Source organism: Acomys russatus, chromosome 15, assembly GCF_903995435.1.
Source record: "Acomys russatus chromosome 15, mAcoRus1.1, whole genome shotgun sequence".
NCBI lineage: Eukaryota > Metazoa > Chordata > Mammalia > Rodentia > Muridae > Acomys > Acomys russatus.
The window spans coordinates 50,485,302-50,502,810 of NC_067151.1; the positions used below are offsets into that span (position 1 = coordinate 50,485,302).

Consider the following 17,509-nt stretch of genomic DNA (forward strand, 5'->3'; position numbering starts at 1 on the left):
CACTCCTATCTTCCTGTTCCCACAACCCCCACAACCCCTCCCTCTTCCACCCTAGTTTCCTTCCCTCCACCATCTGACCACAGCCTCGGAGTCTCTTTTTTTTTTTTAATCAATTTATTCAGATTACATCTCAATTGTTATCCCATCACTTGTATCCTCCTTTTCCTCCCTTTCTCCCATTTTCACCCTATTCCCCTCCCCTGGGTCTATGACTGAGGAGGACCTCCTCCCCCACTATATGGTCATAGGCCATCAAGTCTCATTTTGGTAGCCTGCTTATTCTTTCTCTGAGTGTCACCAGGCTTCCCCACCAAGGGAAAGTGGTCAAATATGGGGCACCACAGTTCATGTCAGAGTCAGTCCTTCCTATCCACACAATGGTGGAGAATGTCCAGTCCATTGGCTAGATCAGAGTATGGGTTCGATGTTTACTGCTTGTATTGTCCTTGGTTGGTGCAGTAGTTTGAGCAAACACCACTGTGCTCAGATCCACTCATCATGATGTTCTTCTTGTAGGCTTCGAGGACCCTCTGGATCCTTTTATTTCCCCATTCTCTTATATTTCTCTTACCTAGAGTAACAATGTGAATCCTCACATCTATCCCAATCTCCTGGTAAGGGACTTTCATGGGACATACCTTTTGGGCTAGTGTCCAGTTATAAGTGATTATATACCATATGAGTCTTTATGCTTCTGGGTTAACTCACTCAATATGACCACTTATAGTTCCATCCATTTTCCCACAAATTTTGGGATTTTCTTGTTTTTAGTAGTTGTAAGTGGAACCTTCTTGACATTTTGCCCTGCCCCAAAAGGCTGTGAGATTTTAATTGTAAAGAATTAGAAAGATCTCTATCTTTTCCCAACACTCAGAGTGTTTTCACTTATGTTGTAAAGGAGTCAAATTATACATTCTTTCAAAAAATATAATTTTAAAATTATGTGTATGCCTGTTTTGTCTGCACATGCCCAAAGTGAGTGCCTGGTGCCCACACGGGTCAGAAAAGTCGCTAGAGCCCCTGGAAGTAGTTACTGATGATTATGAAACACCATGTAGATGGTACCCAAACCTGGGGCCTCCATAAAAGCAACAAGAATACTGTTCCTAAATGCTGACCCATCTCTCAAGCCCACAGTATGTGAATTGTTCATAAATGTAAGAATTTGCCTCATCAAGAAAGATTCATGAAAGAACTGTGTTTTTAACACAAGCATTTGGCCAAGAGCAGTGTTTTAGTCAATTTCATGTTTGTTTAAATTAATTGTATTGCTAGTTTATGACAATGAGTTTTATTCTGAAAAAGAAAAAAAAAACCTAAGAACAATTTCATTATATGGCTAAGTGAATGCATACTATAGTAATAAGAATTAAAAAGATAATTCCTGTAATATTGGTGTAATCAAAGTGAGGATTTTGGCAAAGTAAAGAACATTTGAAGTATAGTAAGTAATACTGGTACCAATTTAGAAATTCACGGAATATCATAATACAAAAAAGAAACTGACATTATATTTAGAAATTAGTTCTCAATATATTGTGTTTATCTCTTTTATTAAAACTGGCTAGATAATGCTTGTAAACATATGCAGGTCATAATTGCAACTGTTATATTCTGAGCAACCACACTGGAACATTGGTTTTTTTTTTGTAGGCTCTGATCTGTGCTGATCATTCATTGGTTGTTAAATGTTTGATATTACTCTTACTTGCTTAACTGTAGTCAGTGTGGAGTTGCCATACAAATTCTCAGAAGTTCTGTAATGTACTACACATGTTCTTCTCTACTTCAATTGCTTTGAAAGGAATATGAAGGCTAATCTCAACAGAATACATGATATTCCCCCATCAACTTTCCCCAAACATCAGTGCTTGCGGCTACTTTGTAATTGTGAAGGGGCACATGAATATTTAATATCTAGGAAAACAATTACAGAGTGTCTATTGGCTGGCATAATGTAGTGACATTATTGAATTCTGAATGAGGACATGATTTGGTTCCTGAATTTAAAATGTCTGGTCTCAGAACATAGCTTTTAACCACGGGTGAAAAAAAAAAAAAAAAAAAAAAAGTCCAGGGAAACTACTTAGTTTAGAAAAGTACTAAGAATATAACAGTTCGAAAGATTGGAAATGCGGCACTAGGAAGAAGATAAGGAATAGTTTTTGTGTTGATGTAAAAGAGCCATAGGTAATCTTAGAATTAAACTATAATTATTGGAGAATCTGCAGAGGAGAGAGTCTGTTAAGAATTAGAGAACAAATTGGTTCATCTGGGACCAAATTTGGGTACTGAGAGCAAGTTACTCAGCATCATATTTCAAGTATTTTACTTGCAAAATGAGGCCGGGTGTGGTGGCGCATGCCTTTAATCCCAGCACTTGGGAGGCAGAGGCAGGAGGATCTTTGAGAGTTTGAGGCCAGCCTGTCTAAAAAGTGAATCCAGGACAGCCAAGGTTACACAGAGAAACCTTGTCTTGGAAAACAAAACAAGCCAACCAAACAAACCAAAAAAAAAAAAAAAAAAAAAAAAAAAAGAAAAAACAGAAGCAAAGTGAGACTGCTTAAACAGGTTATTTAGATAACCTGTTTTTAATAAAATACAACATAGGACTATGAAATACCAATTGAGTGACTTCTTTCTTTATTCAAAGTAGCAATGGGATATTAGAACTTGAATTAGTAGAGAATTCTGTCCAATAGACTGTTATGTACAGTTTTTAAAAAATTTTTATTATTAATTTATTCTTGTTACATCTCAATGTTTATCCCATCCCTTGTGTCCTCTCATTCTTCCCTCCCTCCCCTTTTCCCCTTATTCCCCTCCCCTATGACTGTTCCTGAGGGGGATTACCTCCCCCTGTATATGCTCATAGGATATCAAGTCTCTTCTTGGTAACCTGCTGTCCTTTCTCTGAGTGCCACCAGGTCTCCCCCTCCAGGGGACATGGTCAAATGTGAGGCACCAGAGTACGTGAGAAAGTCATATCCCACTCTCCACTCAACTGTGGAGACTGTTCTGACCATTGGCTAGATCTGGGTAGGGGTTTAAAGTTTACCGCCTGTATTGTCCTTGGCTGGTGCCTTAGTTTGAGCGGGAGTACAGTTTTTTAGTGAAAAAGCTTGTGGATATAAGATTTTGGTGGCATTTAGGAAAACAAAGAATGGAAGCATAGACAGTCACTGAGTTAGATGGGGTCTAATTTAGAAAGGTGATTTTTTTTTTTTTTTTTTTTTTTTTTTTTTAGCTAATGGGTTTTTATGTTATAGATGAACACAGATTACAATAAGACACTGTAAGTAAAGATTTTCTACATAATACGGGATACCTGATCACATTTCATTAACTCTAAAACTATAGTTCTAAAGCCTCATAAGGGTGGAAAGATATCAGAAACCAATAAGGGAGGCAGATCATGTTGTAAAAGTCGATACAACAAGAAACACCTGTCCAGATCAAGCTTTTGAGTACAGACAGAATTGGGAAGTAAAATTCCAGAAATGATTTTAAGGAAACACATATAAACTTATAGTGAGTTTACTATGTGTGCACATAAGCATGATCATAAACACCACATACATTCTTGGCCTCCCTTATCATTTAAATTATGTTGTCCAGTGGAAGAACACAGGTTTTTGCTGCTGATCCAATGTCTATGACTTGTCTTCTTTGTAATGAGTAGCATTTATCTGTATAAATATATATACATGTTTACTTTGGCCACACAATGTAGGAAATATTTTGAATCATCAATACTTGTTTTCTCTTTTTACTCTGCAAATATTTTAGCTCTAATGTCTCTCACTACATTTTTATAAAACCTTGTTTCTCTCCTATTATATGCTGTAAAAGCCAAGTACCTGAGTACTATTCCCTTAAGATAGCCTTTGCCTCTTCTCTCATGGATTTCTAATGTTTGAAGCCACACTTCTAATGGAAGACCGTTAGCAGTGAGTTTTAGTGTGGCCTTTTGGCTCAAGCTCCAAGTTCTTCTTCAATGTATAATTCATGAGACTTCCTCTATATCAACACCAGTTATTTCAGGAAGTTGAAAAAATGATGTATGAATAATATTATATCACATGATGTTGAGATATTCATACCTTATCTTGGACAAATGTAAATACTCTAGTTTTGTTGCCAGTGTGTAATGTGTTTATCCTGGTCTTGATTAGTTCCTTTTCTGCTTCTTACTCTCCCCTCGTCCTCTTTTCTCTTTTCTTCTGTGATCTTCTCTCCTTCCTCACATTTTCCTTATCTCTTATTTCTCCCCATACTATTATTATGATTACTATTTATTACTATTGTTGTTGTTATATGGGTCATTGGGGGAAAGTATATGAAGACCAGAAGACAGTTTTTTAAAATCAGGTTTCTACTTACTTACATTCAGGTTCTTGGGATGGAATTCATATTACCAGATCAGCAGGCAAGCACTGTTACATGCTGAGCCTTCTATCTGTTTAAAACATTGTTTTGTTGCTGTCAGACCCAGGTTCAATCTGTAATTGGGTGAAGCTATTTTTAACAGAAATGTATATAATACAAATACAGATGAAGTTTTCAATATACCATATATATTTTTGGACCCTGCCATAAAAATATCAGAATGACACTGGGATTCATAACATCATCAGAGATACTGCATACAAATTAAAACTTGAGCAGCACATTTGAAAATTGAAGAACAACATGAAAGTCCCAAAGTTAACATTAAAATGAAAAAAAAAATGAACTTGAAAATGAACTTGAAGTCCTTAGTTCATTAGCTGCCACTATAAAAATTATCTATTGAGACAATTTGTAGAGAAGGAGGTTCTTATTAACTTTACCATAGTTTTGAGAATTCAGGGCCATGGCAGTAGCTTCAATTTTACTCTGCTGAGCACCTCGTTGTCGGATCACAATGGTGACAGCTTACATGAGGGACAACAATCGCTTAACCCAGCAAGGAGAGAAAACTAACAGTTATGTTTGTACTTTTTTGTAACAACTTAGTTTCCAGAAAACTCAGGAGATCCTTATTCTCTTATACCTAGGAAGAAATAAAATACAACTACTGAAGTCTGTGGTAACTGTCTTTTCATGCACATGGCAATATTCAGTGTTCCTTACTTTCCTGCACACACTACATTATCAACCCCATATTTCTATATTTTTGTGTATTTTACTACTTTCATTATCTGTGTCTCAACTATTGTCATTGTTCTTCCTCCCTTCAGTTAATGCTTTACAAGGAAGACAGTGTGGTGTGAAGACTTGGGATCAAATTTTGCATTATGTTTAATCTATATCAGGTTTACAACCCCAATTAGGAGCCAAATGGAACTTGGGAACATAATGTCATCTTAATATCTGTTACATTCTTATAGTATGAGGATTTTAATAAGATATGTTCTCTAGGTTTAAAATGTATATTTGGGAAATACTGACCACAGTATATAGCACATAATATCCAATTAATTAAGGACGAATGAAAATAAGTTTTGCTTCTTATATTTGTGATTGATAACTGTCCTACCCTTAAGTGTAGTTTATATACTCAATGAGACTCCATTAAAGGGAACTAAATTTTCGTCTGTTAACATTTATCAATTAGAGATGGCTTCTTGGTCATGGATGGAAGAGTAGGCCTACTTTCCTCTCTCCATGCTGAGACTCAGTCTGGTTTGGGACTGTGCAGGCCTTGTGCATTCTGCCACAGTCTCTGTGAGTTCATCAATCTTGTGTTTAGAAATTTCCTTAATGACATCCATCCCTTTCAGCTCTTTTACTTTTTGAGCTTCCCCTTGTACATAGTTCTCTGAGCCTTGAGAGAAGGGATTTAATGAAGGCTTCCATTTAGTCTAACTGTTCTAAAGTCTTTCAGTGTCTGACCATTGTGAAATTGTGGCTATTTATATTAGTTCCAATCTATTAAAAAGGAAGCTTTTCTAATGGTGGCTGAGTGAGACCCTGATTTATGGCTATAGTAGGATTTTACAGGGAGTCATTTAATTGCTGTGTTCTTTTAGAAAGACAATATTATTTGGGTTTCTCCTAGGCCCATGGTCTATCTAGTCACAGTTTTTTAAGCTACCCAAGCAGTGTCAGGTATGGACACCATAACATAGATTGGATGTTATTTCCAATCAGATAGTGGTGGGTTACACCCAAATCGTTATGTCAATATCGAAGTGGTGTATCAGGCAAGAAGGTGACCACTTAGATCACAGGGATTGTACCTGGTCTGGTGATTACCTTTTTTTCTCTGGTAGTATGCAAAGTCCCTTCCAGTACAATAAACACTAGTCAGTAAGGGTGAAAGCTCTGTTTGAGCACTAGCTTGACTTTTTCATATTCAGAGTTATATAATAGGGCCTTACCATCAGGTAGTGGGGAACAACCAATAATGTTTGCAGTAGCTTAGGGATTTCTTTTGGGTATTTCCATGAAGCTTCTTAGACATGAACATATTTACATGTGACCCATTCCTGGCACCTGACGTTTCACTTGTTGACAAAAAGATGTGATTATGGTATTGTCCCCCCATCATTTGGTGACTCCACTTAGATTTATTTTGTATTTGTATGTGTGTACGCTTCTGTAGTAGTAGCTTTCCATCTGATCCCTCAAGTAGTCCTTTGCATTAGTTGTCCCTCCCTCCTTTCTTTCCCTTATATCCCTTTCTCTTCCATTACATGTTTAACCTCCTCATTCAAGTCCGTCTCCCATCTCTCCATAACTATATATTCAATTTCTTCTCAATTGGGAGATCCTACCCTTCACACTAGTCCTTTATACTAAAACTCTGTGGTTAATGAGTTGTAGCCTGTTTATCAAAGAATTAAAAAGAAAACATCCATATATACTGCATTTGTGTTTTTTTTTATATGAGTTAACCCACGCAGAATGATTTTTTTTCTATATGAACATCTAGGCTTTTTTAAAATGTCTAACTATTATGAATAGGGAATCAAAGAACATAGATGAACAAGTGTCTCTCTAGTAGCATGGAAAACACTTTTGGGGCATATGTCAAAGAGTGATATAGCTAGATCTTCAGGTAGAGCTAGCTATTCACATATTGCTGAGGAAATGCCAGTGTATGAATTTGCAGCCCCATGAGGAATGGATGAGTATTTTTCTTTCCCCATATCCTCTCCCTCATGGGCAGTTACTTTTTAATATTGATCTTAGCATTATGATATATGTAAGATGAAATGTGATAGTAGTTTTTATTTTCATGTTCTTGAATATTTAAGATATTTAAAAATTCAAGTGTTTCTTATACATTGATGTGCCATTTTTGTGACAATTATGCTTAGCTTGGTTCTCTATCATTTATGAGGTTATTTGTTTTCTTAATTTCTAGTTTTCTTTTTAGTTTTGTATATTTAACTATTTGCTCTCTATTGGGTGTATAATTGTAAATTTTTTTTGTGTATCATGCCACTTTATCCAAATTATGGTGCTCTTTGCCATACAGATGCTTTTGAGTTTCGTGAGGTCCATTTTATTATTTATTTTCTAAGTTTATAGTAAAGCATTTAATTTTTATTTCATGATGAATTTTTTGGTTGCCTATAGTACTGCTAGCATTTTGTAAAGGATTTAACAAAAGAAACTGAAATTCAATTTATTTCTTGGGGTTTATAGAGTAGAATGTTAGGGTACAGTAGGACACAAAGGTAACACAATAGTGTTCTGTATTGTCCAAGATAGGAGAGTACTGAGGGTCAGTGGGCTTTGACTGAATAATAGGGCTGAATATGAGTTTAATTTGTTGTGATACATGCATGCATACATTACAGATCCATACTGTCTCAAAATATGTGCTGAATACATTAAGTATTTTTGCAAACTTGTATACCAGAAAATTATTAGAAAGAAAGCATTTGAGCCAACCCAAGTAGTGAAGGTTCTGCTCACTGCTCAGGGCCTACTTCTGTAGAAATACTTTTAGGTTTAAAGAACTTAACATAGACAGAATATAGAGGCTTTTGGAGACCCAGAGTCAAAGCTTTTCTTTCCCTTTAATTAAAGGAAGAGAGAGAGATCTATAAAGGGTCAAATAGTCCAATTTATTAATTGTTGTTCTTAATGTTTGTGCTACTAGTGTTCTGTTCAGAAATTATTTTTCCTGGGCCAGTTTTGTCAAGGCTATCCTTACTTTTTTTTCTGTTAGATTCAGCATATCTGTTTTTCTGTTGATGTTATTGATCCATTTGGAGCTATGTTTAGTGCAAGGTGATACATATGGATCTATTTGTAGTCTTCAACATGTACCCATCTATTTTGACCAATTTAATTTGTTGAAGATAGTTTCTTTTATCTAGTGTGTATTTCTGAGTGCTTTGTCAAAAATCAATTGTTAATTGGTGCACGGCTCTCCCATTCTCCAGTATGGTTTTAAAAATCACCCTTCAGTGTACTGCGATCTCAAACTAGAATCTATGTTTAAGAAGATGTCATTTTAAAAAGTTCTGTGACCTATTTTTCCAAAAGAACTATGGGATAGAACTGTTACATAGAGTGAGCCTTGTGTTCTGTTTAAGTGCAGCTTAGTCATGAAAACATAAGATTTTGATGACTGTAGAATAGTCCCACAGAGACAGCTCCATATGGGAGCTCCTGAAGCCACGCCCATCTCCAGTCTGTGAAGATGGTGCAGTTCACAAGGGGCACAATTTCAGACTACTGATTCAAAGTTATCATGGACGTATGACAGTGAGAGGAAGTGAGGTCAAAATGCCCACAAATAGGCATTCTCACAGAGACAAGGCAGTTGGACTTTAATGACTCTGCAGATTATAAAAGCAGTTTGATACCCTATGAGCATATACAGGGGGAGGAAGTCCCCTTCAGTCACAGTCATAGGGGAGGGGAGTAAGGGGAAAATGGGAGGGAAGGAGGAATGGGAGGATACAAGGGAGGGGATAGCCATTGAGATGTAATATGAATAAATTAATAAAAAATTATTATAACTTAAAAAAATAATAAAAGCAGTTTTTCCAGAGAAACGAAAAACAGATTTGACAATTTTCCCCACTGCACACATTGATTTGTAAAGAGGTTTTCTGGTTTGTACTCTGCAGTTCTAAGGCTAATGTTTGGACTCAGTTTTGATAAGCAGAAGTGAGTCTTTAATATGTTTTCCCAGGAATGGCTATGGTATTTGTTCTCCCAAATATCAAATATCATGTATATTTATTCAAATGACCAGTAGATTATCATCTTTAAAATCAAATCATGGCTGATGGTTTAGTATTATGATAGAGTTCATGATTAGCAAAATGAGGATATAATTTAATATTATTGTCCCCCAAACAAAATGAAATAAAACAAAATATTCTATTCCAGGACATGGCTATAAGTACTTTCACTGAGAGAATACTAACTTAATAGTCGTTTTTTCTTTGTATTTATATGTATAAATGGCATAGAAATCAGGGGATAATTATATCTAAAAATGTAATTAGCAATTTATTTTTAGTTGTAAGACAAATTTTTGGTACATCTTTATCCATCTAAAATCTAAAGTATAAGATTAAATTATACTAGCATGCTTCATTAATTTTTATATTTCAAATTAATATAACAAGTTATATTTATCAGGGAGAGATCACATTTAAGGGAATTATGTATTATGTAAATACTAACGTAGGTCAGCATCCTTATGTTTACATTGACAATTTAGATTATTTAAAAATGTTTAATATACTTAATTTACTGCTGAAAATAAATGACTTCTTAAGAAGCCAACTCTGTGATTTACTTTCTTTTCTGTAGGACTTTGGTGATGATGGGTCCTTGTATATCACCAAGGTTACCACAGTTCACATGGGAAATTATACGTGCTATGCAGATGGCTATGAAAATGTCCATCAGACACACATCTTCCAAGTAAATGGTAAGAAGCATGGGGTTATTGTCATGATTTTTTGCTCAGTTGATGATATAACAGTTGACTAGACAGTACTTTAATTTTAGCAAGGATCTAATTTTTTTTTTACATACTGCTACTGTACTACCATTTATCTTTCAGTCTGAAAATGAATTAACACTATAAATTAGTAGCAATTTAGTCACTATAAACCATTGAAAAGTGACATTTTAAAGTCTAGGAAATTAAGTTATTGGTTTTAGTTGATAATATCAATCATTATGGCAATATGAATTTTAGATTCTGATAAGATTAGCAATTTAGAATTTTAAATCATATCTGCTGTTTGACTACTCTTCTATAGAAAACTCTTACTTATTTTTGTGTTGTAGTATCAGTTGTAACTCCAATACCTGTGTTGTGGAGGGAGAAAGAATAGGAGTTGAAGTCCATCTTCAACTAGAAACTGAGACTTCCCTGGGCAACATTGGACTTTGCCTCATTTTTTAAAGGACAGTAATATCATGTAAAGCAAAATGTCAATGGTTGGAATATTAATCAAAATAAACATATCAAAACACTTTATTCAGAACCAAATGAACCTGAGTTGACATACAATGTTATGTATGATGCATTGTTAATAATATGCTCCATACTTTATCCTATGTAATAATTATCTATTTTGTGATCTATAACCAAGCAGAGGCTGCTTTTAGGGGGTAGACAGTGTGACTGGCCTGTATGCCTGCATTCATAAAAGAAACATCGGGTTATGAATATGGAGGGGAACTAGGGTCTTGTGGATTTATATCTACTTATAAACGATCCTTTCTATGTATCCCGGAAAGCTATGAATGTGTTTGTTGTACAGACTATAATATTTTAATTTGATTCAAATAAATGAATATTTAAAAAATCTTATTGTAGTCACTGGGAAATAAGTGCTTGTGCCCTAAAGTGTAGTGTCAGCTGCTCAGTGATACAGCAGGGGTCAGATTTGGAGAATGCTTGAAAGAAGTCCTGCAACTGTCCCTGACAAATTACATGTAAGTACAAGAGAGATTGAAAACACACGTTTCAGAGGTGTGAGGGGAGGAGTAGGTGAATAACTTCTGTGAGAAAAAATGATCATGCAGAGAGATTAATTTCACTGGATGAGATTAGCTTTTAATGTTTTAATTCAGGATAATTATTGCTGCCAAAGTCAAGTATTCAAGTAAGAAGACTGACATCCATCATTTTATACTTAGGTACTTCATTTAACATTTGAATCAAATCGTGCTAGCTGGAGACTGATGAGAATACTTTAAGAATGTGAATAAATTTTGGGTGAACTGAGATCTGAGCTTTGGATCTAAAATTTAAAGTGGAGAAAGAAGACAGATGGACAGTATTGTGAGGAAGCCAATGTCCAGAAACTTAACTTAGAAAACACTCTCAAATTCTGGAAAATGGGGCTATGGGTTTAGCTCGGTTGGTAAAGTTCTTGTATAGCAAACATGAAGCCTTATGCTTAGGACCCAGTTCACAATACCAGCACTTTAGACATGAAGGCAAGACAATCTGAAATTTTATTCTTACTCAGCTGTATGAATTGTAATGCCTTAGCCACTTTTCCAGTTGAGTCCATTCTGTGGATGCTTACAGTCTATAAACTTTATGCCTGATGCAACTGACACAGCTAAACCCATCCTCATTTCCCTTTTATCAAGCTAATAGACAAGTCCAGTATCAGGAACTTCTATGTTCTACTTCACTGTATTGCTAGCAATTAGCTTTGTCTCTCAACATCACTTACTGTCAGTCTCAGTCCTATTTCTTTCAGCCACTCCATCCTCCTTTAATGAGCCTAGTTCATATTCCATCTGCTGCCAAATATTTTAAAATATCAGAAATACAACCCTGAGTATTCATTAGTTACTCTGGAAGTTCAGATTGCGGTTGGGATTCCCAGACAATGTGGAGAATGTGCAGTCGGGAGCTTGTGTCACATGGGAGGTCATGAGCATCACTATACATGGCTGCCCTTGAATAGTTTCTGCTCCTTGTCCCCTTCTGAAGCAGGTTCTGAGAGTCACCTGCTCACTGAGCTCCAGATGAGAAATTCAGGGGCCTGTATCAATCTGTGGGTTTCTGTGTTGTAGGACTCATGCCCAGTCACCATTCTTGCTCCCTGTTTTATTCTCTATTTGTTCTCTGATGTTAGGTTTTTCTCAAAGATGGAATGAAGTTGAAAAAGAAAAAAAGAGACCTCATACATGATGCCCCATCCAACATCAACCTTAACCTTAGCAATTAATTACAAGAAATTCAACATGAACAGTTATCAGCTTTATGGAATTCTAATTGCTTCCCCATTCCTAAATATATAGATCTCCAATCAGTACCAAATTAGAAGCAAAAACAGCCTTTCCTTTATCCTATTACATTTAAACCACTTTGACTTCCCAATATCAAAACTGTTCTGAATAGATTGTAGTTGATATAATCAAAACTACATCATGAATAAAGAAAAAGCAACATGGCAATTTAAATACTGGATCAGAGTACTTAAGCATAGATTTTAACTATTTAAAAATAATTTTTATATGTGTATGTGTAAATGTGTGTGTGTGTGAATCACCAATGTAATTTGTGTATGTTTGTAAATTATGTGTGTGTGTATGTGTATCTGTACTTGGTAAATGAAGTACATAATTAGGGGAAGGCTTAGGGACATTAGAACATTGGCGCAAGCATCTACACACACAAACACATACAAACACACACACTAAATAAACTCCTAGTTCCGTAAGTTCTTTTTGGCCATGTTATTTCATCACATTAAAAAAATTGCTTGATTAACTGAACTATTTCTCTGGTATTATCTATCTATCTATCTATCTATCTATCTATCTATCTATCTATCTATCATCTATCTGTCATCTATCTATCAGCATTGTGTCTTCACTGAGCCAAAAAGCCATTTATTTAATTTTAGACTTCAAAATACTTACTACTTTTCCCCATTTATTTATTTATATAATCATCTTACAGTCTGATCCCAGCCACTTCCCTTCTCTCCTCCCAGTCCTACCTCACACCCCCTACCCCCGTTCTCTTCTATGATTTTCAGAGAAGGAGTGTCTCCCATGGATAACAACCCACCCTGGGCACCAAAAATCATAGTAAGACTGAACACATTCTTTCCATCTGAGGCTAGACAAGGCATCCCAGCTAGGGGAAAGGGATCCAAAGGCAGGCTACAGAGTCAGAGACTGCCTCTACTGCCATTTAAGGGATGAACATGATGACCATGCTTCAAGTCTGTCACATACGTCTACTGGATTTAGGTCCAGCCCACACATGCTCTTTGGTTGATAGTTAACTCACTGTGAGATGCGATGGGCCCACTTAGTTTACTCTGTAGGTCTTCTTGTGATGTCTTTGACCTCTCTGGATCCTCTAATCCTCCCACCATACCACCCTCAAGTCTTCAACAAAACTTGTTGAGCTTAGCCTATCATTTGGCCATGGATCTCTGCATCTGTTTCCATCATTTGTTCGATGAAACCTCTCAGTAGACATTTATGCTAGGTTCCTGTTTGCAACCATAGCTGAGTATAATTAATAGTGTCTTGGCTTTCCTCCCTGGAGTAGTCTCAATTTGGGCCAGTCATTGGTTTGATGTTCCGCAGTCTCTTCCCCATCTTTATCCATATACTTTTTGTAGGCAAGACAAATTAGATGGAAGGTTTTATGGGTAGGTTGGTGTCCCCCTCCATCCATTGAAAGTCCGACCTAGCTACAGGAGGATGATGATGTCAGGCTTCATATCCCCTGTAGCTACGAGTCTCAGCTAGGATCACACCCATAGACTTGCAAGTGCCACCTCTGTCCCAGAGATGCCCCCTCACAGATTTCTATTCACTTTCCTGTCCTCCTGCCACACCTTGCTCTACCTACATCTGATCCCCGTGCCTGTGACCCACCCCTTTGATCTCTCTCACCTAATTCTCTCCCTCCATCTACTTCAAATGTCTATAATATTTCCTCTTCTGGCTGAGTTTCAAGAATGTTCCCTTGGGCCCTCCTTGGCTTCTTTGGGTCTGTGCATTATAGCATGCTTATCTTGTACTTCATGGCTAATACCCACTTATAAGTGAATATATGCCATGCGTGTCTTCCTAGGTTTGGGTTACCTTGCTCAGAATGATCTTTTCTAGTCCCATTCCTTTGCCTGAAAATTTCATCATTTCCTTGTTTTTAATAGCTGACTAGTATTCCATTGTATAAATGTACCACATTTTCTTTATCCAGTTTTCAGTTGAAGTTGTTTCCAGATTCTCGCTATTACAAATAAAGCTGCTATGAACATAGAATAAAGCTGCTATGAATGTAGTTGAGCAGATGTCTTTGCTGTATGATGGCGCTTCTTTTGGGCATATGCTTAGGAGTTGTGTGGCTGGGTCTTGAGATAGCACTATTACCAATTTTCTCAGAAATCTCCAAATAGATATCCACAGTGGTTGTACAAATTTGCACTCCGACCTGCAATGGAAGAGTGTTCCTCTTTCTCCATATCCTTGCCAGCAAGTGCTGTCGCTTGAGTTTCTGATCTTAGCCATTCTGAGAGATGTAAGATGGAATCTCAGAGCAGTTTTAATTTGAATTTCTCTAATGACTAAGGACTCAAGCATTTCTTTAAGTTCTACTCAGCTATTAGATATTCCTCTGTTTAAAATTCTCTGTTTAGCTCTGTAACCCATTTTCAATTGATTCATTTAGGTTTGATGATGTTTAACTTCTTTAGTTCTTTATATATTTTGGATATTAGCCCTCTGACAGATATAAGGATGATGAAGACCTTTTCTCATTATGTATTCTGTCATTTTCTCCTAATGACAGTATCCTTTGCCTTACAGGAAATGTTCAGTTTCATGAGGTCTTATTTTAAATTGTTGATCTTAGTGCCTGAACTGTTGGTGTTCCATTTAGGAAGTTGTTTCCTGTAACAATGCATTCAAGGCTATTCCCATTTTCTCTTCTATTGGATTTAGTGCATCTGGTTTTATGTTGAGGTCTTGATTCACTTGGACTTGAGTTTTGTGCAGGGTAATAAATGTGGATCTCTTTGCATTCTACTACTTGCAGACATCCAGTTAGACAAGTATCATTTGTAAAAGATGCTTTCTTTTTCCATTATACATTTGGCTTTATTGTCAAAACCAGGTGTTCATACATGAGTAGATTTATTTCTGGGTCTTTGATTCCATTCTATTGATTAACCAGACTGTTTTAATGTCAATGTCTTGTAGTTTTTATTGTTATTAGTCTGTAGTACAGTTAGAAATCAGGGATGATTATACCTCTAGAAGTTGTTTTATTGTACAAGATTGTTTTTACTATCCTGGAATTATTATTTTTCATATGAAGTTAAAAATTGTTCTTTTAAGGTCTATAAAGTATTGTGTTGGGATTTTGATGAAAATTGCACTGAATCTGTAGATAGCTTTTGGTAAGATGGTCATTTTTACTATGTTAATCCTACCAATATACAAGAATGGGAAATTGTTCCATTTTTTATGTCTTCTTCAATTTCTTTCTTCAAACACTTGAAGTTCTTGTCATAGAAGACTTTCATTTCCTTGGCTTTGTTACCCCAACATATTTTACAATATTGGTGGCTATTGTGAAAGGTGTTGTTTCCCTAATTTCTTTCTTAGTCCATTTATTGCTCATATAAAGGAGGGTTACCAATTTTGTTTTTGTTGTTTTTTTAGTTAACTTTGTATCCAGCTACTTTGCTGAAGGTGTTTATCATCTGTAAGAGTTCTCTGGTAGAATTTGGGGGGTCACTTATGTATCCTATCTCTGAATAGAGATGCTTTGACTTCTTATTTTTCCAATTTGTATCCCCTTGATCTCCTTTAGTTGTCTTATTGCTCTACCTAGGACTTTAAGCACTATGTTGAATAGATACAGAGAAAGTGGGCAGCTTTTTTTTTTTCACTAATTTTTGTGGAGTTGCTTTAAATGCCTCTCTATTTAATTTCATGTTGGCTATGGGCTTGCTGTATATTGCCTTTATTGTTTTTTTTTTTAATGTATGGATGTTATATCCCTGATATTTCTAAGAGTTTTAACATAAGGGGTGATGAATTTTGTCAAGTGCTTTTTCAGCATTTAATGAGATGATCATGGTTTTGTTTTGTTTTTGTTAAGTTTGTTTATATGGTGGATTACATTGAGGAATTGCTTGTATGATGCCTACTTGATCATGGTCAATGATGTTTTTGATGTTTATAACATCTATTTAAATTGTTTATCTGATCTTGATTGAACATTGATAAGTAGTATCTGTAGAAGAAAATCATCCACTTTGCTTAGATTTTCAAATTTTATGGAGTACTAGTTTTTGAAGTAAGGTTTAATCGTTCTTTGTATTTTCCCAGTATCTGTTTTTACATCCACTTTTTAATTTCTGATTTTAATAATTTGGATATGTTCTTTCTGCCTTTTAGTTATTTTGGCTAGAGATTTGTCTACCTTGTTGATTTTCTCAAAGAGCCAGTCCTTGGTTTTTCTGATTCTTTTTATTGTTTCTGTGTTATTGATTTCACCCCTATGTTTTTTTATTTACTGCTATCTACATCTTTAGGATGTTTTTTGTTTCTTTTTGTTCTAGATCTTTCAGGTGTGCTTTAAAATTGCTAGTATGAAATTTCTTCAATATTTTTATGAAGGCACTTAGTGTTGTGAACTTCAGTCTTAGCACTGATTTCTTTGTGTTATAATTTTGGATGTATTGAATTCAATTTATTTGTATCAGCTGTGGCTTGCTTTTGACTGTCTGTGTGGTCAATTTTGGAGTAGGATCCATGAGGTGTTGAGAAGAAGATATGTTCTTTTCTGCTTGGATGGGATGTTTTGTAGATATATACTAGGTCCATTTGATTCATAACCTTTATTAGTTTCATTATTTCTCTGTTTAGTTTCTTTCTATATGGCCTGTCCATTGGTGAGAGAGAGGTGTTGAAGTCTCCCACTATTAATGTGTGTGGCTCAATGTGTGATTTAAATTTTAGTAATGTTTCTTTTACCAATGCTGTCGCCCTTGCATTTGGGGTTTATATGTTCAGAGTTGAAACATCATCTTGGTGAATTTTTCCATTGGTGAGTATAAAGTGAAGGATCACTATTTCTTTTGATTAATTTTGGATGGAAGTTTACTTTATTAGCTATTAGGATCTCTATTACAGCTTGTTTTTTGTTTCCATTTGCTTGGATAACCTTTCCCAGCCCTTTACTCTGAGATAATGTCTATCTTTGTTGCTGAAGTGTGTTTCTTATATGCATCAGAATTATGGATCACATTTTTGCATCTGCTCTGTTAGCCCATGTCTTTTTGTTGGGGAACTGATCCATTGATGTTGAGGGATATTAACAATCAATGGTTGGTAATTTTGATGTTAGTTGTGTTAGTCTGTGGGTGTTTTTGTGTTCATATTTTCTTTTGTTCTTGCTCATGTGAGACTATTTATTTCCTATGTTTTCTTCGATGTAGTTAACGTCCTCATGTTGCAGTTTTTCTTCTAGTATTTTATGTGCAGTATTTGTGTTCAGGTATTATTTAAACTTTGGTTTTTTTCTTATAATATAATA

General features: G+C 35.6%; 1 protein-coding gene across 1 annotated transcript in view; it reads left to right on the forward strand.

Moving 5' to 3' along the window:
* Window positions 1-17,509, forward strand: part of Fstl5 (follistatin like 5) — a 483,380-nt gene that overhangs the window by 303,277 nt on the left and 162,594 nt on the right. Inside the window, exon 7 of the mRNA XM_051156911.1 lies at window positions 9,772-9,892. Within this exon, the coding sequence (XP_051012868.1) occupies window positions 9,772-9,892 (121 nt within the window). The remainder of the gene's footprint in view (window positions 1-9,771; window positions 9,893-17,509) is intronic.